General features: G+C 44.0%; 1 protein-coding gene across 1 annotated transcript in view; it reads right to left on the bottom strand.

The window, feature by feature from the left end:
• Nucleotides 1-27,427, bottom strand: part of SV2C (synaptic vesicle glycoprotein 2C) — a 145,744-nt gene that overhangs the window by 67,093 nt on the left and 51,224 nt on the right. Inside the window, exons 3-4 of the mRNA XM_084802714.1 lie at nt 14,339-14,519; nt 1,407-1,558 (exon numbers count right to left, since the gene is read on the bottom strand). Coding sequence (XP_084658840.1) covers nt 1,407-1,558; nt 14,339-14,519 — 333 coding nt within the window. The remainder of the gene's footprint in view (nt 1-1,406; nt 1,559-14,338; nt 14,520-27,427) is intronic.

Genomic DNA, 27,427 nt, shown 5'->3' with positions numbered 1-27,427 from the left:
AATCAGAGAGTAACTCGCTCAGCACCAGTGCATTCTGCTGGCTCAGCTTAAGTTGTGTAAGTGGAAGAATAGTATGTGCCACCCCCAACACTGACCATGGGTAACACTAAACTTTTAGCCTTAACCATCGGGATAGCTAGAAGATAATTAGAGCTTCTGAGGACCCTGCCACACATGTGGAAGAAACATGGTATCAGGTTCAGCAACTTGTACCCTGAGATACGAAGGAAGGACTCTCTGCTCTTCTATAAAACCCCGTTTGTTGCTTCCTAAGACAGCTCAGCATCATTCATGAGAGCCTGAGGAATGAGCAAGCCACACAACAAAAGGGCAAGTGGGATGGGACGGCTCTTTATGTCCCTCCAGGTGGAAGTACCACTTTGAGGTGAAGCGGTTAGTGCCAAGACTTGATGACGATGCTAATTGCAAGCCCTGGCTGAGGGACCTAATTAGGTTAATGATGAACCCGGCCCGGCAAGGGTGTTCTTAGCACAGTTCTTCTCAGAGAATTCTCTGCCCCAGCCTCACACATGTGTTTTGCTTACTCAAAAATATAGAAATATGCACAGAGAGAGGGCAGAGGAGTTTCTACGGACCGTACAATTATGACAAGGCCTTAGAGAATTATCAAGTTAGACTTTGTAGTTTGTATTGGACAGCTCCTCATGGTGTGGCTTTATTTAGGTGATAGGAATGTTTTTGCTCAGATGACACAAGGTTTGATTGTGTCCCGGGTACCACAATTATGCACACCATCCTCTGGCTAAAGACTGGGTTAGTAATCATGCCCATGAACTATGTAGCTTCAGGCTGCTGAGCTCATGGAGCACGGGGAGAATGGTGACCCTGAAGAAGGCTTCTCGCCCTCCCCATGTGTCTCCACCTGGCAGCTCGCCTGCATCCTTCATGACATCCTTGATAATAAACTGGGCAATTCAAGGTAGGCATTTGCCTGAGATCTGTGAGTCATTCACGGGGGGTGTGGGGTGTGTTTGGGCAAAGGTTAAGCTTCTAGCCGGTCAGTTGGAGGAGGCCTGGACTTGCAGCCCCACATCAGAAGCAATAGAAGTCAGGAGAAAGTCATGCAGGGATGAGTCCCCAACCCGTGGGACCCAACTCTGAATGCAGGTAGACAGCGTCAGAGACGGGTTACATCGAAGGAGTCCCAATTAAGGGGAAAGCGGTGGGTGGGTGACCAAAAAGTACCGTGCAAGAACAGCACAGGAGCCTCGCCTGTTTTATCCACACGCCCAAAGAACCATTTGGCAGTCTTACTTTATACAGGCCTCTCCACGGAGAGAAACACCTCCCGAGAATCACGGAAGACAGACAGCTGGCCCAAGCCTGAGCTTGGCCGTCCCCAAGCCGGAGCCGGAACAGAGCAGGTAGAGGGAGAAGCCCCTTACCGTAGTGTGGGATGATGGCCCAGGCCATGGCCGAAGCGTAGATGCCGCCAATCATCCAGAACATACAGAGCCAACTGAGGTGCTCACCCCGCTTCTCCCGGGCCAGGACTTCAGCAAAGTAGGAGAACACCGTGGGAATGGCGCCTCCAATCCTGCCAAAAAGTACAGAGAACACGTGAGACTGGGCATGGGGCGGCTAACATGAGGTGGGCAGATCCAAAGCAAACTCTTGCAATACACGTTCGGTCCCACCCCTGGCATAGCAAGGCACTTGTATTTTCTATCATCTGTCCATGTCTATCATGTGTCCATGGGGGAATACAAACCCAGTAATCTGCCTCACCCAACTTGAAATTGCAATTAGGCGATGTGGGCAGCAGGTGGCAGCGGTACCCCACTCGTGTGGTTTGCAACTCAGACGGGGCTTGTGCTCAGGGTTGGCTAGTCTACATAATATTTATTAAAAGTTACAGCAATCTGGTGGCTTCTAATAAGTACCTTAATTGACTCGTTAAAACAAAGAGAAGCACTGTGATGTGTCTCGCCCGTGTGACTGAGGGGAGCTTCGGGCACAGCTGTAAACACCTCTAGGGGGCTGTCTGACATCTTTAGTCTCTGTTGATAACCTACAGCGGTGGGGCTCACATGCCGATGGGGTGATGTGCTGGCAAACACCGGACTGACAGGCTCACTTCCTAGATTGGCTCTAGTCTTTATCCAGGAGACAGGATAGCTGAGTGAGTACAAGCCTGAGGGTCACTGGGAGAACCAACTAGACGCGATCAAATATAAACCAACAGACTAGGGTAGTTGTTTTTTATATATGATCTCTTGTTCTTTTCCTCTGACTTAAACAAAAAGAGTTTTACTATATTTGTGTGTGTGTGTGTGTGTGTGTGTACATGCGTGTGTGGGTACCCATGGAGACCAGAAGAGGGTGTCAGATCTCCTCAATTGGCAGGTGGTTGTGAGCCACTCACTGTAGGTGCCTCGAACTGCACTCAGGCCTTCCACCAGAGTAGTACGCATTCTTAGCCAGTGAGCCATCTCTCCAGCCTCCTGGACAGAGCTGCTGACTGACTTGAAAATGTGACGTGACCAGTGAGTGGATAGACCACTCAGGTGAAGGGCTCTCAAGCGAGAGGTTACACAATTAAAAATTTGTCTGCTCTGGCAGGCAAATCATAGATTTCATCCTAATTTCAAAAAAGTCTTGACCCTAAACTTAACTTCGGATCAATTGCCTCAGAAAATCTTACTTACTTTTACTTCAAATTACTATCTTAAATATATTGTTTTAGAAAGACATGAAAACAATTTAGGCAGGGTGTAGAGCCAGCGCTTAGAGACCTGGCTTAAAAGTATTTACTCTTCCATCTATAGTACCACAAGGTAAATTGCTACTGACATTTCAAATAATGTGATGTCAAAGAGTAAAACGTGTCCACTGGTCTAACAACTAACTTCTGTTGAGCCTTTAATACAATAAAGGAGTATTAGTCATGCCCTCAGCAAATGCAATGTAAGGAAAGGTCATTTCGAAGCAAATTGCCCTGACCAAATGAACCACGGGATATATAGCGCTGTGTTAACCAGGAGGTCAAAATGTGGCACCACTGAAAGCATCTGGCCCTGCTTACAGTGATGCTGCAGTCGTCCACACCTGGACATGGGCAGACTGCTGAGGTCAGTGTTCAGTCTGTGAGCTGTGAAATCAACTTAGTAATCCACATGGCATCTTAGAAAATGTGATAGAAATAAAAATATTTGATTGCAACTCAAGTAACAAGGAAAGGCATAAGTCCATTTCGTGAAACCTTTACTCCTATAGGCATTTTTGGTGTACACTAACATATATAATTACATATGCTATACACATATATTCATGTGTATCATAATGGGCTATAGTATCTGCCTATCTTTTATTTCCCCCTCTCCCTTCCTTCCTTGCTTGCCTTTTTAATGCTAGAGGCCAATTCCAGGGCCCTGAGCAGTCTTTGCAAGGATTCTACCACGAACAATATTCCCCAGCCCCACAGTGCGTTTCTTGGCAGCAAGTTGGCAGTAAGTCCCTTGCTTGAAGCATTTCTTTCTTTTTTTCTCTCTCTCTACACCGTGACTATGACGACTACTTAAAATTCCTAGTGGGAGGGACTGAAAAAGTCTTCTAATGAAACACGGTGCCTAACATGAGCACACACATGGGCAGCCACTAGGTCCCGGTCCATTAACCAGATCCTCAAGCTGGAAACACGCCTGCGGTGGGCAGAGAGAACTGGCTGGCTTCATACCACCGTGGACTCCCAATTCTCTGTTTGACTTTTTGAGGAGCCCATACTAGGTCACTTTTGAATTCCAACACTGTTTGAGCAGGTTTTATACATTACACTACAGCCCACGATTTTAATGGGAAGTAGAATGCCTCTCTCATAAATCATTTCATGCTATTACTTTTTTCCATTTGCTGTGTTGAATCTGTTTCTGTGCGTGTTCCATTACATTCCTGTTCTATAGCATCACCCTGCTGGTGTGTGTGTGTGTGTGTGTGTGTGTGTGTGTGTGTGTGTGTGTGCGTGCGCGTGTGCGTGCATGGTGTACACTAGCATTGATAAGGGTGTGCATTAGGAGGGTTGAAGACAACTCCAGGTGTTGGTCCTTGCCTCCTACCTAGTTTGAGACAGAATCTCTTTAGCCTGGTTGGTTTTCCACCGCAAATGACAGGTTGGCTCTCCTGCGAGCTTCCGGGGACTCTCTTGTCCCCGCCTCCCACCTCTCTCTTCCATGCTCACACTGTGCAGCCAGCTGTCATATGGCTTTGGGGGGAGGGGATTCAAACTCAGATCCTCATGATTGCGTGCACAGCAAATGCCTTTACCCACTGGGCTATGGCCTGGCCATGGCATCAGCTCTCAGAGCATAAAAGAATTTCTAGTTTTGATGGACTCTTCACATCCCAGTTAATGTTTTATGAGGACTCCGGACACTCTGAAAGGAACAGCTATAACTCACACTTCGTGAAAGCAAAATTACATGCCAAGACACGTCAGACACCTTGGAACTAAGATAAATGTACTCCAACATGGCTAAAAAATTAAGACTCCCTGTTAGTTTCAATAAGTCAGAGTTAAAAAGAGAAAAATTCTAAGTGTTTAATAATTGAGCCGGTTTTGATTCATTGCCTTTTTTGAAGGTGCTCCTTTCTGCATGGACGGCTCTCAATATGTACGTATGCCAGGCTGCAATGAAGGCTGAGTATGGATAAATGAATCTGAGAAACTAGTGTGGGATGCTATTAAATCCTTTGTAAATTTCTCTGTTCTCTAAGATCTGTAAAACAATCCAAACACCCACTGTCTTATTGTGGGCTGGTCTTCTATTCTAGGGAAAATATTAGCATCTTTGTAGCCTGCTTTATTCAGAGGAAAACCATCCCTTTTATGCTGAAATGTTGCCCGTCTCTGGTATTCCATACTCTATGCAAGGTGAAAGTGGTAGCTGCCTGAAGCGTCCTGATCACCTGGTCCAGTGGGCATGTGCCACATGTTTTCTCCTAAGATTTTCAGACTTTTCCATGTTGAAGTAGGCACACTAGCTCTCCTGGGTTATGCTGTGTTGATCACTTAAGCCTCTTGAGAAACAAGGACACATACACCACTTCCTAAATCAATACGACCACAAAAAAAAAAAAAAAAAAAAAAGCCGAGGACGCCGAGGTGCAAGTGCTGAGTCAGCATACTTTCCAGGGTTCCTGAGTTACCCTGTGCCTTAGTCACTATGAACATTCATTTCTCAAATGCCCCCATGGTCCTTATCATAAGAAGAGTTCATTTGAGGCTGATCAGAGGGCACTGGGCAATCCTGATGGACATTCTAGGTGCTTCTAAAACACCTGGATGCCATTCATAAAACTGTTGTAGCTGCAATAACTATCATCAATAAAAGTTCCTTGACAAGATGAAAGGCAGGAACTCTTTTTTTTGTTGTTTTTGTTTTTTAAATTTATTTAATTAATTTATTCAGATTACATCTAAATTGTTATCCCATCCCTTGTATCCTCCCGCTCCTCCCTCCCTCCCGCTTTCACCCTATAAGGCAGGCACTCTTTTTTTTTTCTTTTTCTTTCTCATTAATTGTTTATTTGCTTTAAACCCCAATCACAACTTCCCCTCCCTTCTCCCTCCCACTCCCCTATCACTTTCCCTCTCTCTTCAGAGAAGATGAGGCCTCTTATATACATCAACCTGCCTTGGCATATCAAAATGCAGTAGGACTAGGTGCAGATTCTCCTCTCAGAGCTAGACAAGGAAATCCAGTTAAGGAAAGAGGATACAAAGGCAGACAACAGAGTCAGAGTCATACTCCACTCTAGTTGTTAGAGGACTCACATGAAGACGAAGCTCCACATCTGTTACATATGTCTAGGGGGCATGTATCCATCCCATGCCCACATTAGATTTTCATATTGCTCTGGCAAATGCCAGCCAATTCTAGTCATCTCTCCCATACTCTCTCCCTTCATTCCTCCCACACCACCTAGTGCAGTAAAAACTGCCAGAATTCTGTGAAGGTGACCCTAGCAAGGACTGCTAGCAATAGAGGATACAGAGCCTGAACTGGCCATCCTCTGTTTTTTTTTTAAAATTAATTTATTCATATTACATCTCAGTTGTTAGCCCATGCCATGTATCCTCCCATTCCTCCCTTCCTCCCACTTCCCCCCTACTCCCCTCCCCTCCCCTAAGTCTGTGTCTGAGGGGGACCTCCTCCCCCTGAATATGCTCATACGGTATCAAGTCTCTCCTTGGTGACCTATTATCCTTCCTCTGAGTGCCACCAGGCATCTCCATCCAAGGGACATGTTCAAATATGGGGCACCAGAGTTTGTGTGAAAGTTAGATCTCCTTCTCCACTCAACAGTGGAGAATGTCCATCGGCTAGTCCAGGTAGGGTTCGAGGTTTACTGCCTATTTTTTCCTAGGCTGTTGCCATAGTTTGCGGAGGACCCCAGGGCCCAGACTCGAAGGCAGGCACTCTTAAATCTTGTAAATACAGTTAGTTCCCACAAAAACTGGTGATGCAGGATAAAGCTACCCACAGCTCAGCCTCCTATGCTTGCAAATTAAAAAAGGTTTTCCATTTTTTACCTCAACATTTTCAGTGAGGATCTAATCAGAATCTAGTAGGAAGAAAGAAAGAAAGAAAGAAAGAAAGAAAGAAAGAAAGAAAGAAAGCCAACAACAACAACAACAACGAACTAAGTATGGACTAAGAGAAGGCGGACATGGACCCTTAGACAAGTCAAGTGACTATAAGTTAGTCGGTCAGTATGTGACTCAGTATTCTTAGGTTCCTAAAAAAAAAAAAATCTGAAAATAGACTTGGCACATACATCCTCCTGAATTGCTTCTTCGTGTATATCAAAGGAATCTAAGCCAGAGTACCACAGTGACGCCTGCACATCCGTGTTCACTGTGACACTGTTCACAACAGCCAAGGTATGGAACAACTGTCTACCACCCATTAATATTTTTGGTGGGGTAACCTTTTCTTGGGGAGCTGTTCTATTACTGAAGGGATGAAGGAAGCATGGTGCATACGCACCATTGAGCTGTACTGGGTCATAGAGAAGAAAGAAGAAAGTATGTAGTTTGTGGATGGCATGGAATCACCTCATTGTCAAAACAAACCAGACTCAGAAAGACAAATATGGTACGTTTTCTCTCATACACAGACATGTGTTAATAAAACAGCACCTACAGCACGGAAGCTGAAGGCAGACACTTTAGGGGATGAAAGAGGACTCCAGGGGGTGGGGCAGATGAGAGACGGTGGGAAGGCAAGTGTGAGCAAAGCACAATGATATACATGTATGAAAATATAATGAAATCCATATGCTAATGAAAAGGCAGAATACAAGGGGACAACACGCCTAATTATTTGTCCTTGGTGATGGTGTTTACCACATCTGGATATAATTTCTGAGGACGTGTCAGAGATAAATATTTGGTGGGAGTTCTCACAGTCCAGGTATCAGCGGCCCTTACAAGTGTGTTTTTGTTATTTTTTGTCTCCTTTGACCATGGCCACGGCTATCTTTGTATGTCCAGAGCTAGCTGGAGGCAACGCTAGCTGTTACAACTCAGGAGGTGCTTCTGGCATCAAGGAGGCAGAGGCCAAAGAGGATGCTAGACATCGGCCAATGACTAGGACAGGCACCCAGGAAGAAAGAATTACCCAGCCCAAAAAATGAACAGTGCTGCGGACAGGAAACAATTGCAGTGAACAGAGATTTAATGTGAAACGTATAATTAGTTTTATATTTTAAAAATCCATAATACAAGGATTGAATAATTATCTTTTATACTACTTGATGGGTGAGACATCCACAAGCTCCCTTAACATGGGAATCTTATTGTTCATTTTATCATGATAACTATTAAAAGCTGCTCAGGATCCTTTCAAGCTGATCTGTGACGGAGTGTTTACATAAATGAAGCAATCAGAACAAAGGGGCTCACAAGGAACTTCCTTAGTAGCAGACTAAGTCTATCCTACGCCCTTCCAAAACCATCAAACCTTAATTATCCTTGGCAATAGGGGAAAGCACAGAAGGCATAGCCATTGAAATCTACATTATACAGGAAGAAAATTATCCAGATATAAATTTATATAAATCTGCACAAATGAACTTGAACACTGATAATTGGCCTTTTAAAGTTGAAAAAAATTTAAATAATTAATATTAACTTTTTTTTTACAACAATGTTTATAAAACTGCAAAAATAAGACATTATATGTTGAAACACATTCCTGGACTAAGCTGGGACTTTGGCTGAGTATACAGACCTCGTCTGTATTTGGTAACTATCGTAGAACATACTGATTTATTTTCCCCGGTCACCTAAGACAAAGTCATGAGTGGGACATTTGCAGGCAAGATGCCCTTCTTCTGAGAAATGTGAGGCTGGAACGTTAAATCAGCTTACAGCAGCAGGTGATGCAGGATGTCAAGGCTTACTGTCTGCACAAACCTTCCAGAAACAGGAAAGCTTGGCTCCCCTAACCCTCACAATGCTCCAGTCCAGATGGGGAGGGTACATTTGTGTACCGTGTCATACTGAGTTATATAGGCTGCTATGGCCTGATGAGATTTCTCCAAAGACCTGTGCACCCCAGGCTTTATCCCCAGGTGACTCAATGTTGCCAAGTGATAGACTTTTTATGAGATGAAGTCCATTTAGAAGTGTCATGGCCCCTGGGGATGTGCTCTGGGAGGATTTGGACTACCATCTTCCAGTCTTTTAAAAATATTTCTTCTGATTTTGGTATTACAACATAATTTCCCCCTCTCTTTCTTCTCTCCAAACACTTCCATAGAGACCTCCTTGCTCTCTTTCAAATTCATGGCCTCTTTTTTTTCACTAACTATCCGTACACACATATATTTAGATGGATACACACACACACACACACACACACACACACACACACACACACACACATTCCTAAATGTAGTCTGTTCAGTCTGTACACATTGTTACTTGTGTGTACATTTTCAGGGCTGACTATTTGGTGTTGGATAGCCTATTGGTGTTTTCTCCACTGGCAAATACTCCCTCTCTCAGCTTTTCTTAGTTGCATAGTGATCTTTGTGTAGGGCTGAGGCCCGTGTTTTAATCTCACATCCAATTTGGGGATGTCTATTGTTGTTTTTGTTCGGCTCCTGTTGTTCGGCAGTCTTGTTGATGAGAAATTGTGCATGTAGCTTCTGAAGTTCTGAGGAGACAGTCTCATGTCAAACTCCCCGATCCTCTGGCTTTTACAGTCTTTCCACCCCCTTGTCTGTAATGTTCCCTGAGCCTCGGGCTCAAGAGTTGCTTTGCAGATGTATCAGTTGGGAATCGAGACCCACAACTCTGCATTTTGACTGGTTGTGGTTTCTGTAATAGTCTCTGTCTGTTACAAAGAGAACTTTCCTCTCAAGAAATGAGGACAACATTTAACTGTGGGTATAAAGACAAGTATTTAGCGTGGACTTTGCTTATTTAGTAACGTGGTGGCTGCAGGTTCTTCTCCAAGATTTCTTTCTTTACTTCCTAGCTCCTATGAGGTGAGAAGTTCACCCTCCCACTGGCTACTTTCTTTTTGGCATACCATCTTGTCAGAAGCCCAAAATGAACAGAATCAACCAGGTATTAACTAAAACCTCCAAAACAGTGAGCCCCCAGTGACACCACTTCCAAGGCCACACCTCCTAATCCTTCCCAAATAGTTCCACCAACCAGGGACCAAGCATTCACATATATGAGACTTATGGGGGTCATTCTCACTCAAATTATTGTAGGATTCTATTGAATAATTTTGTTCTATTTTTAATTCATCAGTAAACACGTGGCAAAGGATAATTCCATCCTAGGGGCTGAGGCGATGATGGTTCAGGGAGTAAAGTGAACTCATGATGATATGAGTTCGCATTCCCAGCATCCATGTAGTAAGCCAGGCTTGGTAACATACACCTATAATCCCAACACTGAGGGAGAGAGACAGGTAAATTCTGGGCCATGAACTGGTCAGACAGTTTGGCTGAGACTATAAGATCCAGGCTCAGTGAGCAATTCTGCCTCAAAAGAAATAAGACAGAGAAGCAATAGAAGAAGACATCCTGAATTCAACCTCTGTCCTCCACATGGGCACCCAATGGGTGAGTGTACCCACAAACACATGTACACACATGTAAACAGTACACAAACACACATACACATACTACTTTAATTCTAGCTTTCTCATAATGTAATTTTCAAACAATCTTTTACGTCTACCTTCTCTTTTTTGCTAGGAAGTGGCAAGTTATTTGAGAACATAGTTAAGGAGGAGGTTGCAGTATCACTGTAGAGCCGCACGTTTCTTACAGATGATAAGCAAGGCTCAAAACCCACCAGGAGTGGGCCCTGGCAGCGTGTACTGAGACAAGTATTAGGGAGAAAAACAAACAGGAGTGGAAGGGCTGCTCCAGGCATCACAATACCAAATAACACGCAAGGAAAATAACTTTTTAATCCTTACTTAGAATCAACAAAAAGAAGGGAAGGCATTGTGCTGACAAATTACATAGGAGTTCGGATGTAATTGGTTATGCTTTAGATTGCATCCAGAAATAAAAAAAAAAAGATCAAACAACAGCTCAAAAGATGTCATTATCTATTTTTAACTTTTAGTTTCTCGAGGAACTTCCATGCGATTCCCATAATGGCCATAGTTGTTTGCACTTCCATGTGATGCAACTAATGCTGCTCTTGGCCCTGTACCTAAAGGACCGTGCTACACGGAGACACGTTCACATCCACGTTTATTGTTGCCCTTGCTTAGCTGAAAGAACACAAACGTCATACTCTCTGAGTAGGCTAGGTTGACACAGGAAGTGAGGGCGCTGGGTTCAGTAGGAGACACAGCTTTGTTACAATAAATCAGGATAGAGATAATGAGAAGCAGCAGACTTAACTGGTAAAGGACCTCCTCAGCCAGTGGGGAGTTTTAGTTTTCCAATTTCCAGAACCGTAATATAAAAAAATAATATATTTTGATATGGAAGGTTATTTTCTCAATACTATGTAAACTATAAAGACTTTTTTTTTGTAGGAAACTTGGTCATTAAAGGCACTGATTTGTAAGCATGAAACTTGGGCAATTCCATGCATCACTAACATAAGATAACAAAGACATGGCGATGCAACTCTTCTAACTTATTTACAGCCAGATTGGTTCCCCTAAGCCCTTCAATCTGTGGAATCACACACACTTGCAGAAGCAGCCTAGTGCCGCGGGGAGAAATGGCGCAGCCACAGATCAGGGCACTGATGCTGTCTTGTATACGAAAGCTCTTGTCACTCTTGAGAGAGTTGGGAGAATGCAGTCCCTCAACACCTAAATGGCTCCGTGAATAAAGATAGAAGTGATTATAACACTTATCTGTGGGAAATTATAAAAAGCGCACAGATATAATCAATCAATCATTGTTGCAAACATCTATTACTTATCCTTCCTCTAAATCTCGACTTACCCGTGCATCTGTCATCCCCCTCCCATCTACCCCTTCACCCCCTCAAACTCTGCATCAACCAGACCATGAGTTGTTAGAGCTTTAGACAAAAGCATACATTTCTATCCTCCAAGAGTGGATTCTAAAGGGTGCATGTGGCTAAGGTATGACCACGCCATGTTCTGAGTGTGGAAGAGATTTTGCTCCATTTCTTTCCCACTGGCATCAGTGCTACCTCTACTGCAGGGTAGGCTGGGAGATAAGGCCTGCTAGAAAGGTCAACCTTTGCATCAGAAAGCCTGTAAAAGGCACTGCCTAAGATAGTGCTGTCCAAAAGAAATATAGAGCAAGTAGAGCCACATGCATAATTATTTTATAGAAGAGATACTAAAACAAGGGAAAAAAAATCAAGGAAGTTCATCTTAATATATGCTTATTTACCCAGCACATTGGAAATATTATTATTTAACACATAGTAAGTGTAAATTTACACATGAGATGGTGTATTCTTTTTACACGCACCAAGTCTTCAAATTTTACTGTAATATATCCTTGCATTTACAATAAATACATTGTAGCTTGGCAAATCATGCTTTTTATTATTTATTTATTATTCAGATTACATCTCAATTGTTATCTCATCACTTGTATCCTCCCGTTCCTCCCTCCCTTCTGCTTTTACCCTATTCCCCTCCCCTAGGTCCGTGACTGAGGAAGACCTCCTCCTCCACCATATGGTCAAGTCTCATCTTGGTAGCCTGCTTATTCTTTCTCCGAGTGCCACCAGGCCTCCCCACCAAGGGGAAGTGGTCAAATATGGGGCACCAGAAGCTACTGTGGCCAGTTGGTTAACATGTTGACCAACAAATCTAAGAAAACATCACTCCCCTGTGTACAGTTTGGTTTGAGATTATTTTTCAATTAAATACATCCCAAGCACATTTTAGAAAGGGTCTTCCCATTCCAGTTTTCTGAGGTCAGAGATCTTCCTGGATTGATCTGTTAAAATATTTAGGAGTAGGTTCAGTGGTTAAGAGCACTGGCTGTTCTTTCAGAGGTTCTGAGTTCAATTCCCAGGTGCCACAGGTGGCTCACAATCACCTATCTGTATGAGACAGAATGCCCTCTTCTGTTGTGCATGAAGCACTCATGTATATATTATACATACATACATACATACATATATACAGCCATCATGTTTAGAGTTTGGTGCCACACACAGAGTCATTTCTGGTTGGGTCTCAAATAGAGCAAACCTTGGAGCTGGCCACCCTGGGTTTGAAAGCTGGCTAGGCCAGTCACTGTGTGCCTCTGGGGAGCTGCCACCGCTCCTTGTGCCTTGCCCTCCTTGTCTGCACTATCTAGATGACCATCCTTGCATGCTAGTATTTCTTCATGGAGACCAATGAGGTTTAAGTGAGTCAATTAGCATAAAATGCTGAACCCATCGTCTCTCCCAAAGCAAGCACTATTCATGCGTTTTATAAGACATATTTTAAAAGTCTTAAAATTAAAAAAAAATTTTCCACACTTTCTCAATGTGATCAGTAAATTATTTCTTAGGAGAAAACACACTTTTGATCAGAAAACCATGTAGTTCTGAATCAGACTAAAAAATCAGAGAACTAAAAATCAGGTGCTAAAAACACCAAAACAAAAACAAAAACAAAACAGATGCTGTGGATCATTTGGAAATAATAGCCTACCTTGGCCTTGATTTCCTAATTAAAGGAGAACAGTTTTAAATATTTAATTTTTTTAAAAAAGCAGTTGGGAGAATCACAGTTAGTGGCAAGGAATTCCACAGAGCCAAACTGGTCTTCCTGTCACCCAGTCAGTTCATGCACACTGGACACACCTATGCAGTGTGTGTGGCCCGGCTCCACTCAGGCTGGAAGACACAGCCCGTCATTCATTTCCAACACACCGAGACAATGACATTGCATTCTCGTCACTGTTGCTATTCTCTCTTCTTCCTGACTGTCACGTTCAACAATGCCAGGCCCTCTGTGAGCAGCTCCCAAGTCTGACATCGCCTGGTGCCTAACACATGATCGCTCCCTTAATTAACAGTGGCTGGAAACAAATAATTTAATTCTGGGGCAAGTGAAAATAAATCAGCGGTGCCAACCCCATTTCCCAGCTTTCTAATTGTCAGTGGCAATGGATAAGAGGGACATGTGTTGCCTTGGTGTGAGACTCATTTGAAAAAATAAAAATAAAGGACAGATGGACAATTGGATGAGGTCCCGTTCCTTACCCTTACAGACACTAATGTGCCCAGGAAAGGGAAAAAAAATCTTTCTTTGTACAGAATAAATATTTAAAATCACAAAGATCATGTCAGCTGGGTATATTTATTTTCTAAGAAAATACACTCAAGCCTTGGCTTGGTGAAAAAAAAAAAGCAGAAATCTCAACATGGTAGCACACACCTGTAATGCTATCATATGAGCTGAGGGACAAACACACATAGGTGACCTAGACCAAGAAAGCCACGGTCATTTGAGTCAGCCTACTCCTGGATTTAAGAGCAGTCCCTAAACAATGCGAAACATTGTAGTGGGTACAGCTTTTTCTTTCTTAAATTTGTAAAAGAAACATGTGTGTCTGAATGGGCTTTGCTGTGAAAACCGAATTCCAACTTAAGCAAAACCAGTCCTTAGAAGTCACTCACAGCCCCGCCCCGCCACAGGAACATGCGTGTTTCAGTCCCATCTTAGATTTAAAAGTCAACAGTTTCTAAGAATCAACATTGGGACTTCTTTAGGGGACACAGAAACAGAAGGCACGTGTTAAAAGTTTCTTTCTTGGTGCTGAGATCTTACAGAGCTGAAAGCACATACAATCATGAGTAAGCACATTACTTTAAAAATATGAAGGAGAAAAACCTTACCCGAATCCAGAAAGCAAACGACAGAAGAGAAAGAAGCCATAACCTTGGACAAATGAAGAAAGGAAGGCAAAGAATCCGTTGACAGACATGCAAATCAGAAGAGACTGCTTCCTTCCCACCTTGTCTGCCAGTCCTCCCCAGAAGAACGCCCCCACCATCATCCCGAGGTACACTATGCTGCCTGCAACACACAGAAAACAAAGGAACAGGTCAGAGGCTGGGAACAAACAGCACATGTAACAGCAAACGAGGCACAGAACACACCCCAGCATTTTGCACAGGGAAAACACCTCTAAAAGCGCATCCTTAGGGATGCGGTACTCTGTTTGGTAGTTAGCCCTGCCAGGTCTTTGGCCATCCTGACCCCTCAGAAGCACTGATGGAGGTTGCTTCCTTTACCATCATATGCAGAACACAAGCCGGTCACATTCCAGGCCAGCCTTATGTGGATGGGTATGCAGTTGGAAGGCATGAAAAGAAAAATCTCATGGAGTCATCCTGGAGTCTGACTCTGGGTTTCCATTTTTGGTCCCAAAGCTCCATGTATGTGTCACCATGCCAAGGACACAATGAGAAATCAAGCCAAGCCCTTCCTCCCTACTCCCAGTCCCACGTGAAAGTGGACCTACAACTGTTTAAAATCTTTGCTTATGAGCATACACAGGGGGAGGAAGTCTCCCTCAGTCACAGTCATAGGGGATGGGAATAAGGGGAAAATGGGAGGGAGGGAGGAATGGGAGGATACAAGGGATGGGATAACAATTGAGATGTGATATGAATAAATTAATAAAATATATATATTAAAAATAAAATCTCTGCTTACACCAGGTGACCTGTGCTAAGGCCAGGCCTTAACCCTTCTAGAGTATTCTGTAGCTTCTTATTTCTAGTCCCCCTTGAAGGCTCTGGAGTTGAGGAAAGTGAACTTAGCTATTACCAGGCTTAACATAAAGGGTTTCTAGCTCTTCTCCTCAGAGCCAAGAATTCAAGCATCTTCCTATGACCAGAAATGTTAATGCTGACTTTGATCCCTGAGGAAAACAAACGGAAATCTGGGAGTCAGATGTCCCTCTTGACTGTCACTGTGAGTGGACACTTGGGATTTTCTAATTCACTCTCCTCTAAGAAAAAGAAACCTTCAACAAACACTGTGCAAACCTCTGAGAGGATGAAACAATGTTAGGTTGTGGTAGGTGTGGCAGACATCAGTTCAGAAGCCTTTCTGAAACTCAAGTGCCCAAGAGAAAAGACATAACAAGTAAAGGTTTCTTATGTACGGAAGGGGACTAAAGAGGCTGTTACTTCATTTTTCATCCACTTCTTTTCCATTATCTATCTGTCTACCTATTATCTATCCATACATCTATCTATTTGCCTACCTATCTACTTGCCTATTATCCATTCATCTGTCAGTCTGTCTGTCTGTCTGTCTGTCTGTCTGTCTGTCTATCTGAACAAAATCTTGCTGTACCTCCATGGCTGGCCTAGAACTCACTATATCAACCAGGCTTGCCATGGCCCTCCTGTCTCAGCCTCCTGGGTGCTAGGATTATAGGCATGAACCACTTGTCTAAGCATTGCTTTTAAATATACATTCCAGATAGTCTGACATTGCATAAGAAGGCAAAAAGGGGGGAGGGCTAATTAATTGATGGAGATGAGCTTAAGAAATGTCCTGTTTAAACATTCACACACTCCCTAATTAACACTAACCACATAGTTAATGAGTTAATATGAGGCTCAGAAGGAAAACACTTGGCAAGGCTGTCTGACCATCACACCAAGACTGAGGATGTGTGTAGGCATAAAGTTATTGTGTAACTCAAATGCTAATTTCTGTATCCCCCATATCTGGTTGCAAGCCTTGTTCTGAAAATCTCCTTTCTCAATGTTCTATAAACTCTTCTCCCCAGTTGTCCCCTGATACGCCAATAAGGCAGCTTACAGCCAATTGGTGGGCAGGGGAGAGAATAGGGCTGGACTTCCTGCCATCCAGGGGAGGAGGAGTTAGAGGAGGAAGTAGAGGATTCAGCCAAGGCAGGTGATGGTGTCCAGGAGAGACCAGGAGGGAGAGACCCCAGTAGGGAAAGTCACTATGTACAAGTATCTCTGGAATGTACAATGGGAGGAAACCAGATTAGTTTAGAGGATTAAGAATAGAGTTAATACTGCTCAGGGTCATGCTGTGAAGCTTGTTAAAATATAATAATTGAGTCTCAATTATTGGAGTGATAGCTGGGTTAGGAGAGAAATTGAAAAACAAACACAGTTTTATAAAATTTACTGTACAGATGTTTTTTGCACAGCCCCAGTGAGTGGCATCAGAACAACTCTAAAATTGGACTCTTTCTTCACCCAGTTCAGTTTCAAGTTAGACTGGGATACTGCAAAGACATGGACGGAGCCTTTGCGCATGGCTGACATGATTTTCTCTTTACCAAAGGGCTGGATGCATGCTTCCTCCTTCTCAAAAGAGACTGCTTATACCCTGAGGTCCAAAACCTGCCCACGTTTAAATAATGCATCTACACAAAGCAAGTGTGCTCCAAAAGCATTTGGGCTCATCCAAGGAAGAGCCTGTCCAGCTTAGCCCCACTGACAGGCTCAGAGGCTCATGACTGCCACTCACCCCTCTCAGGATCCGGAGGCAAGGCTACTTTGTGATGATGTCTGTGTCTTCAAAGATGCCTACACATCAGAAACTGAGTGTCAATTGGTCAGGAGTGAGTGGCCTGTAGCTCCTGGGACCTACATACTTGGAGGTTTTGCTCATAGTTGTAAGTGCACAGATAAAGTCCCTCACTCCCCTTAGGTCCTACAGTTTCCTTCCACCCTAAGAGAAAGCCACCAGGACAGCAATACCAGTGCAATCTCTCTGTGGCTCCCATTGTGACCCTGCTGTAGGAGGTGAGGACACCCCAGAAGTGAACCGTCTGCATCCAGTACATAATCACTTACTAGCATTTTCCTTTGTTCCCTTCCTTCTCTTCTTTCCTTTTCCTTGCTTTTGAAAATGTCTCCCTATGCAGTCCAGGTAGGTCTTGAACTCAGGATCCCCCTGCCTCATCCTCCTAAGTCCTAGGACCACAAGCATGTGCCACTGCACGTAGATTCCACTTGCCCTTTCAATGACAGCAATAGCTCTTCTGTAGCTTACGGTAATTAGACTATTCCATTGTGCAAGCTATGAGAAGGACTAAACCCACCAAACAGCATATTTGAGAGGAGCGCACCAAAATCGGAAGCCTCAGTTGTTGATCACCTACTCTAATGAGAGCCGGACACCTGAATGCTAACAATGGCTTGGTGTGAGAATGCTAACAATGGCTTGGTGTGAGTAAAATCACAGCCACTGAGCTTAGAAGGCTATATACTGTACTTTCCACTTGCCTCCATCTTGCCATTTTGCATTCTTGGTGTTGTACAGGGGGTCCTTGAAAACCTGGAGCAGCTGTGCATTCTGGATGTGCCCCTGCTTTCTCTGCTCTCCCATGCTTCACGGTAGTCATGGTTAGGAAGACCCATGCTTCATGATGGTCATGGTTAGGAAGACCCATGTTTCATGATGGTCATAGTTAGGAAGACCAATGCTTCATGATGGTCATGGGTCAGAAGATTGATGCTTCATGATGCTTTGCTGGTCATGGTTAGGAAGGCCCATGTTTCATGATGGTCATGGTTAGGAAGGCCCATGTTTCATGATGGTCATGGTTAGGAAGACCCATGCTTCACGATGGTCATGGTTAGGAAGACCCATGTTTCATGATGGTCATGGTTAGGAAGACCCATGTTTCATGATGGTCATGGTTAGGAAGACCCATGCTTCATGATGGTCATGGTTAGGAAGACCCATGTTTCATGATGGTCATGGTTAGGAAGACCCATGCTTCATGATGGTCATGGTTAGGAAGACCAATGCTTCATGATGGTCATGGTTAGGAAGACCCATGCTTCATGATGGTCATGGTTAGGAAGACCCATGCTTCATGATGGTCATGGTTAGGAAGACCAATGCTTCATGATGCTTTGCTGGTCATGGTTAGGAAGAACCTTCAGTCAGAGCCTGTCATTTTAGAAGTGAGAAGACTAAGAAGCTGTGAGAAGGCAGAATTTGAAATTGTATCTTTTAGACCTTTGCTCTTCAAACTATGTCTGAACTTTGGGACAAGGACTTTGATGAGAACACAGGCTCTTGGGCTTCCTGGGACTGACCTGTCAGCTCTTCATGTGAACCTGATCCCTAAGTGCTCTGTATGCTCATGTGAACCTAAAAGTCCTGTTGGGTTAGCATGCTTTCCGCTGAAATACCTTAAGAAAGACATGTCCTACTTAGGGTCTAATACGTGTTCAAGGGGAGAAGACACAGGCTGCAGTGTGTTCTAACTCTGAAGACACAGGGCAGTCAGAGCTTGAGCCCTCAAAAGGGCAAGCAGAACTAATAGCTATGGAAAGGCTTCTGCCCTAGGTATGGTGTCCTATGCGTTTAATCCCAGTGCTAACTGAGTTCAAGGCCAGCCTGGTCTACAGAGCAAGCATCAGGAAGGCAGTCAGGGCTACACAGAGAAACTTTATCTTGAACTCTACAAACACAAACAGAAAGAGTTGCTGCCCGCCTTCCTCGGGACTATAAGTGAGCCTCTAGGCCAATTGATAAAAAGCAATGGAAAGACAGTCTGGACTGTGATCCTTGAGTCCTTCATGAATTTATTTAATGTGGGGAGGCTGTCAGGAGGTTGAACCTGGCCTGAGACACAAGCCTTTTCCACAGTTCTGGTAAAGGCCATCCATTTTTGGCCAGATCTCTGTCTTAGGCAAACCCTAAGGTCTTGAGTATGACTCTCTTCTCCAGGCATTTTCTAATGTGGAGGCTGGTTCAGTTTGATTTAATCATAGTCCCATTTCCCCTGATAAATATCACATTTGCATTTTTGCCTCTGCTAGGCTACTTTTGATTCCTTCTGACATTCCCCGAAGGGGGTCACATCTTTTCCCCTAGCATCAGTTGAAACCATATTTAAACAAAACAGGACGGTTTAGGAAACAGGCTCCAGTTTTTCCTTGTAGTAACTGCCAATTGGTTTTAAAAAATGGTTTTAAACATTTTAGTTATTGACGACTAATGAATGACTTCAGGATTCACAGCATTATTTATACATTGATTTTTTTTTCAATGAAAAGTTTTCTATGGCGGCATGCTGAATCCACTGGGGAAAAACAATCTCTATGAGGCAACATTGGTCTTACTCACCGGTTACATTGGGGGAGGGGAGTGAGGACTTACGTTGAAACTTCTAAGTCAGAATTAAATGAATCATTTTGAATAAAAATAAAATTTCTGGGAATGTTTGGAAAAATTAACAGTTGTATTCATAGAAGAAAGAAAATACCATTATTGCCGCAGTTGTGCTGGCTATGTCTATCCGTTACCTCTTTTATAAGTATCAGATACACTTATTTCCCCAGGGGTAGAGTTGTCCCCCACAAACTCAGGGTGTGCCTACAGTAGAAGCTCCCTGAGGGATGCTCTCTCCTTGACGAACTCTAGCCAGCTAGACTCTTCTCATCTCAGCTGGGCCCTGACTTTTGGGCTGCCTGCTTCTCACTGCATTGTTCAGTTTTAGCAAGACTCCTGATAAGTCAGGACCTCCCTGCCTGTAAGTGATGGTCCCTGATTCCTCACCAGGTTTCTCACCCCCTACCATCCCTCAGTGGATGTCCAAGTGTCCTAGTTTGCCTTCAACAAGAATCCAGCTAGACCCACACAGTGAGAATGCCGCTGGCCCTATGATGTGCTCCCTTAGTAATTTTCCACCCACCTCCTAGGATCCTTGGGACTTTTCTCTCTGGTTGTCAATTCTTACTTTTCCTTTTAGTAGGTATTAAGCCAAGCTTCCCCACTGTTGTGGTCACTAAACCTATCGTGATGGTCTTCCATAGAGCCTGCATAGTGTCTTAACTTAAATAATGTTTCCTTTCATATACTTAGCCATGGTTTACTTATCCAACTCATTGGGTTAACCAGCCTTACCCCCACCCCACCAACAAGCACGTTGAGACTGACCACTGAAAACCTTTAATTTTGACCCACTCTTCTCCCTTCTGCTTCCACTAGTGGCCCCTTTGTGGTTACCAAAGGCTGGTTGCACATGTTCCTGACTTGTTTGTTCCAGTTCCCTTTGTTGTTACTTATACATTCGTTTACAGCACAATCACATACATGGTGAGATAGGTGTAAAAGGAAAGGAAACTACTGCTAGGAAAATAAACTTTAGAGAGAAGACAGAAACGAATCAGTGCCAGTAAACAAATGTGAGCACCATAACTAAAAGAGACCAGAGGAGGAATCCATCCATGTTTAGGCTGAGGGTCATGTGTCTAAAAGTTCTCACGCTACATTAAAGAATTGTGAACCTGTAAAATCAAAGCTGCCAGACAGCTTGGAGGATGCAAGAAAGACAACGGTGAATTCCAATCTGAAGAGCCCTCTTAGTGGAAGGACTGCTCCGTGCTCAAGACACTCACATGAATGTGTGCTAACGTGTGAGACAGTTTAACGACCCCGTGCATGTATGTTTTGTGCCAACCTTTCCAGGACCAAATATCAGCCATGATTGGGCGAGATAAGGCGGGGTTTGTGAAGCTATGCTTTGCGCTAAAGGAAGCCAGGCTTATACAAGTCACTGGGACAGCCACCAATCACAACAGAGAAAAATTACCCAAAGAAAAGCTAGTTAAGGTCAACCCCACAGCTCACCACCTCCCTCTCTCCAGTTCCATTTCAGAAAAAAAATTCCACTTCAGATTTTTCAGTCTACACTGAAAAAAAAACCCTTGGAGTGAAGTCAAAAGAGTAGTTTGAGTATTTCTTTAACAATTAGTTGTAAGGTCTCAGGCCAGTCTCTCAATCTTCCTGAGCCAAATGCTTTGGCTGGGCTGGGTGTGTGGTTGGCTCAGCCTTCTGCTTTGGTTTTGGTGTGGAGCCTCCTCTTGCTGGCTTCTTCCAATCTCATACATCCATCTGCTGCCCTGGAAATTTCCATGTCTGCTGCCCTGAGATCAGAGTCCCCAGACCCCCAACACTGTTGTCTGAGTTCATATGGGATTCCCTTGGTCAAACGCTCCCAGCATCCTTAGAAGTCTCATCTCAGTGGCTCTCCTCCAGCTGCTGTGGTCCCTACCCCATCTCAGTGCTTGGACAGCTATAGGTTTCCTCTTTATCTATAATGCTCAATTTCTTAACACTTGTCTGTTTAAATTCTGTGCTTGAAGTAGAAGTTATAAAAAAAAATGTCAGTCCAGTTCAGCACCTACTCTATTAGACTCTTTCATTGAAAATGCTGCCAAGGGGGAAAAGAAGAAGGAGGAGGAAGAGGAGGAGGAGGAGGAGGAGGAGGAGGAGGAGGAGGAGGAGAAGAAGAAGAAGAAGAAGAAGAAGAAGAAGAAGAAGAAGAAGAAGAAGAAGAGAAAATGTTGACAAGTACCAAGCATGGTGGTACATATGTATAATCTCAACACAAGGTAGGTTGAGACAACAAGACCACATGTTCAAAGCTAGCCTGTCTCAAAAAAAAAAAAAACTTAAAAAGTGATCTCATTATTAAGGTAACAGGAGTTGAGGAAAAAGAAGAAGAAGGAAAATTTAACAAAAAATATATTTTTGAATTCAATGCAATATTCTCCCTCTGCATGATTTACTACTCTGAATATTGTACCAGGCAACAATGAGTTAAGCACTCAGGCCTTGCAAACAGATAGCCTAGATCTGTCTCTCCCATTCCTGGGCCTGTGGTCCTAGGTAAGTTACTTAATTTCTCATTGTGCCCCAGTTTTCTCCTCAGTATAATGGGGCTAATAATAGTTCCTATCTCACAGGGTTTCTGAGTGAGTAAATGGGATAAAGCAGTTTCTTAAGTGGTGAAACGCAGTGGCTTGGTGGCAGCAATTTCTGTATTTCTATTGGTGAGAGATAGATGGAGGGAAAAAGAAGGAAGAGGTGATTAAATCTCACAGGAAGAGGAGAGGGTCATGGAAGGGCAGTGTCTAACCTCCCTCAGCTCAGGGCCCGAAAAGGAGCCACCTGAGACAGCTATGGGGAAATAGGCTAACTTTAAAATCTGAGACACACACACACATGCAGATACACGTGCATACACAAACCCACTCACGTACACACACCTATGTGTTATTTTTTGTGGACAGGAGCTTTAAAAAATCCATCATTAATAAGCTTTATCTAAACCTAACATCTCTCTATTTCTTTCTTATTATTTATTTATTCACCTATATTTATGTACTTATTGCTGTGCTGGGGATTGAACTCAGGCTCTCATACAAGCTGAGTTCTCTACCACTGAGCTACCCCTCCACCCCTAGTTTTCAATTACTATTTATAGTAGCTACCAGTAGGAGCTATTACGTGCTCAAACACCTCTATGGACTTTCATAAAACCAAATAAAACCAAGGAAAATAAACCAAAGACATACGGACAAAGGTGTTGGTGTTGGTGGTGGGGCTTTCAAATTTGCACTGGAGAACTAATATTTACAACAAAAGTCAGCTCACCTTAGCTAGAAAGAACTGTAAATATCAGATGCCATCCACTGCACACTTCTGACTCACATTTGGAAAGCCTGACATTTCAGTGTGTCATCCAGGCAGAGGCAGAAGCTGGCTGCTCATATGGGCAACACTTCCGGTTTACCTGAGTTTACCTAGGCATGCTCAGCATATGAAGGTCAGAGGCATTTTGCCACACCCACCCCACCGAACAGGGAGACTCAACAGGAGGCCTAATATGGGAGCCCACTCTATTCTTTAACGTCTGTGGTCAAATGTCTAAGATATAGCATGCTTGTTGAATAGGAGAGGGGGCAGTGACACACTTTTTATGACATGGTCTTCAGTCTTACCCTCGATGCAGGCAATTGCGGCATGTTTGGTGTTTGAAGCAACAATAATAATTATAATAACAGCAACAGGTTTTTAACAAAGATTAATATGAGTCAGCTCATGGTACATGACGGGCACTATATGTTTGTAATAGGCCTTTTCTCTCTGTGTCGGTGATGCAGAATATAGGCCAAGTTAAAGCAGACTAAAAGCAGATAAAGGCAGGTTTACTAGTTGCTCCTCCAAGGCAGGTTCATCTGTACCAAAGAATGGGGCTGAGGAAGTAGCGCCCGGGCCAGGGCTGGGAAGTTTTATAGACTGTAGACAAAGAATGATGGCTGTCAGCCATAAGCTGGCTTTGTGCCCAAATATAGTCAAGAGCTGAGCACTTCGGTGGAGATTTGGGTGGTTGGCAGCATCAACAGCCAAGAATGTGGAACCGGGCTCTTGGTGCCTTTTCCTTTGTTCAGAGGCTTTCCGGTGCTGGAGGGGTTGGCGGAAAGAGGGCAGATGGGGCTTCCCCAGCTTGTGCAGGGGCAAGCTGGGGTTCCAGCCGAACGATTTGTCTCACGCTCGGCTCTTTAAGCTCCTCCAAGCCGTTAGCCAAGGAAGGAAAATGGTGAGTGGTTTCCCGATTCCTGATCCCTGATCCAATGAAGGGGGCCCGTGATCATTAATTACCACGTTGAATTCCTGAGGCAAGCTGGACATCTTGCTAAGTATGAGGGGCAGGAAGGGAAGAGAGGCCACCAAATGTGGCCTCTCCTTTTTAGCAGTTCACTCTGAAGTTTTAGACAGCTTTCTATCTAGATGTACATTAGAACCATCTGTCATGTGACAAAACTTTTTTTTTCCTGGGTGGAGGGAACACACATGTCTACTTATGCCAGCTAGAGATCCAATGACAGACAAAGAACAGATATCACCAACACTCAACTTGGTGAACCAACGAGTTTTACTGCAGTTACTTACAGGAGGATTGGTGAGGGGCTACTTACAGGAACAGAAATGACTCAAAGACAGCTGCATCACCAAGGCCCACCCCAGCATAGGTGACAGCTCACAACCCCACACCTCCCCCTCCTCCTGGGAAACATGAGGCACACTGCAGAGCCTACACGCAGCTCAACAGGTTGGAGAGTGTCCCTTCTAAGTGACTCTGGTCTAAAACTATTCCAGGTAGCTCAGCCTGTGTCTGCTTCTTCGAGGCAGCTGGTCTAGCCTCAGAATCTTCTTTGCAGCTTAGCTTTGCTCCCCTGGGAGGCAGTATTAGCTTTTACTGTTGACTGTGGCGGGGTGGGGAATGGGGAGTGGTGGTCTAGTGAATCTGGTTGGTTTCAGGGACTTCCTGAAGCTATTTTGAGTTGTTTACCTTCCTGCTTAAGGAGTTTCTCTGTAGCATGGACTGTTCCAGTCTCAGAGGAAATTGCTATGCAACACCTTCTGCAGAGGCCAGACATGGTGACACACACCTGTACTCCTAGCTCTCTGGAAAACGAAGCAAGAGCAGAGAGACCATGTCTCAAAAAACAAGGAAAGCATCTAAAAGGGGTCCACCCAGGGGCTCCGTGCCTACGCTAGGCCTAGATAAAACACTATCTTTTAAAAATTTCCCACATCACCACATGGTTCTAATGTGAAGATGTGTCTTCAAACTTTTCTTGAGAGATCAAAAACATGCTAAAAGTAATTACCTCAAAATCAAACACATGTTGTAATTAAAGTGAGTACATTATGCTTAAAGGAGGAAAAAAAGAAAGAAAGAAAGAAAGAAAGAAAGAAAGAAAGACAGACAGACAGACCAGCTTAATTGTTCTAGGGACTTCTGCAAAGTTCCACAAGGTGGTGTTCTGGGAGTCGAGTCATGAATCAAAGGTCTCCCACTAAAAAGATCTCTCCCAGGAAGGTTCCAAAGGCAGGGAATAAGACAGTGCTCACAGCTTGGAAGTGTGCAGAATAGAGTATACAAGAGTTCCATGCTGTCCACTGTGCATAGAGCATAGATTTTGCCACATGGGGCAAGAGTGGCAAGAGAGGAGACTAGACAAAAAGTTGTAGGTAACTTAGATAACGTAGGAGATGCTGTTCTGGGAAACTGAAAGCCGCATTGGCCATCTGTATCCTAAGAGCTCATCTCAGTAACCACATGGGAGATAAACAGGAAGAATGAGGCACAAGGAAGATGGATGAGAGGGAGGAAAAGGGCCATGGAAATAAGGCAGGTAACTGAGCCTGCCATAGCATCCGGAGCCATTAAAGGAGACCTTGGCTCTTGAATGCCACCTGTGCTTTTCCATATACACAAGAGAGGCACTTCCTTAAATCTTGTGCTCAAGCTATTCTCTCTCCTCTCCCAAATTCCAACCCTGACAACAAAGACCAGACGCAGGGAAATCACTACTCAGGGAAGTCCAGTTGCCCCCCAGGGAAGACGTGAAGGTGGACTGGTCTAAGCCACGCTGGCGGGTCTGAAGAAGGGAGAACAGGCTGGAAAAGCCAAAGTTCTTATAAGCTTTGGGATGGAGACTTGAAGATGAAGGTGAGATGAAGAAGAGTTGAAGCTCCCATTAAGTATTCTGACTTGGGTTAACTCATCATCAAATTAGTAAAGCAAAGGGACATGGAAGTGGGCGGGGCTAACAGAGGCATGCCTAAGCAAGGAAGATGCTCTTTTCAGTAACTGGCACTGTACTATAGGTGAACAGGGCAGAATATAGGATCTCAGGTGATAGACAGACACATTGATGAATTTCAGGGCATATTGGGAGGGAAGCAGGGCTTGAGTGGAGCCTCCAAAATGCAGGGAGAAAAGGGACCCTTTGTACAGAGTCGATGGGAGCATATGTTGATATGGACATTATGCAGAAGAGCCTTCCTGAAGAAATTAAAAACAGAACTGGGAGCAGAGGTGTGAGCAACCACGCCTGGCTCTAAGTTCCTTTCGATCGGAATCAGACTTAATCTGGACCATTTGTCACTATGAACTTTATATCTTACATTTAAGGTTCTTTTCTACTGTGGTTGGCAAATTGCAGCCTTCAGAAAGCACATGGGCAAAAACCCGGACACTCAAAAACAAGGCCAGTGTCAGTGGGGTTGGGAGTGGTCTTTGGATCATCCAGCTTCCATGGAATTCTTTGCTCCAATCATCTCACAGTGCAGCTCCTGGCCTTCTTTTCCCAGCCTAAGAACTGCAAGGGGTCTAAGCTAGCTTTCTGGAAAGTTGTTAGCCTGCTTGTTTAGTGGATGAGGGCAGAAGCCATGTAGCTCTTAACACTGAGACAAAAGTCACTAACGCACATTGCATTGTAGTGACCAGGTATGAGGGTGGTTTTGTTTGTTTGTTTGTTTTTGTTTTGTTTTGTTGTGGATGAAGCAGGCAGTGCATGTCCGCCTCTAGCCTGTGGGTTACATCAGATGATGTAACTCCAGCTCATGAAGGTGGAAGGACATGCTGAACTCTGAAGAATGATTCTAGCTGGTAAGGAGGAGTTTACAAGAGAGGTCTTCAAACAATGTGAAAATATTGCTCTTGAGCTTAAACCTGTGTTTTATATTTTAACACTATTATTATTATTATACTTTATAAAATCACATTAATATTTTATTATTAGCTGAGAATTTCATACATCACACTTTGATAATATTAATTCTAACTCCTCCCCTTCATTTCTCCCAAGTAAATCCCACCTCCTTACCCCCCCACGCCCTCCCCCACCCCCATCTTTATATTCTTTCTCTCTTTTTAAAATAAATAACCTATCAAATCCAACTTGTCCTTCCCTAATACTCCTAAGTGAGACGACACCTACTGGAGCATGGCCAACCTACCGGGGACCGCACCCAAGAAAACCGACTTTCCCCTTCCTCGAAGCCACCAACTGTCTATAGCTTCTCAGGTAGGGGCGAGAGCTCACGACATCTTCCTACTCCACACTAGAATGCTGACCAGCTTGATCTTGCAGGTCTCATGCAGGCAGCCACGGGCACCACGAGCTCGGGAATGGTGTGGTCCTGTCATGTCAAGAAGACACTGTTGTGTTCAGGCTCTCCCTGTTGCATCTGTGGGGAGGTGTGAGGGATGCACCATTTGTAGCTGAACGCACCACTGACACTAATTCTCTGGGCTTCTTTGAGGAGGTCTGAGAAGTGTGACAATCTATAGATGTAGAGATACAAAGTTAGAGAGCAAATAACAG

This window comes from Acomys minous (genome assembly GCF_964271855.1).
Source record: "Acomys minous genome assembly, chromosome: 11".
Lineage (NCBI taxonomy): Eukaryota > Metazoa > Chordata > Mammalia > Rodentia > Muridae > Acomys > Acomys minous.
Note: the sequence above shows the minus strand (reverse complement) of the source record. Positions and strands in the feature narration are given on the sequence as shown.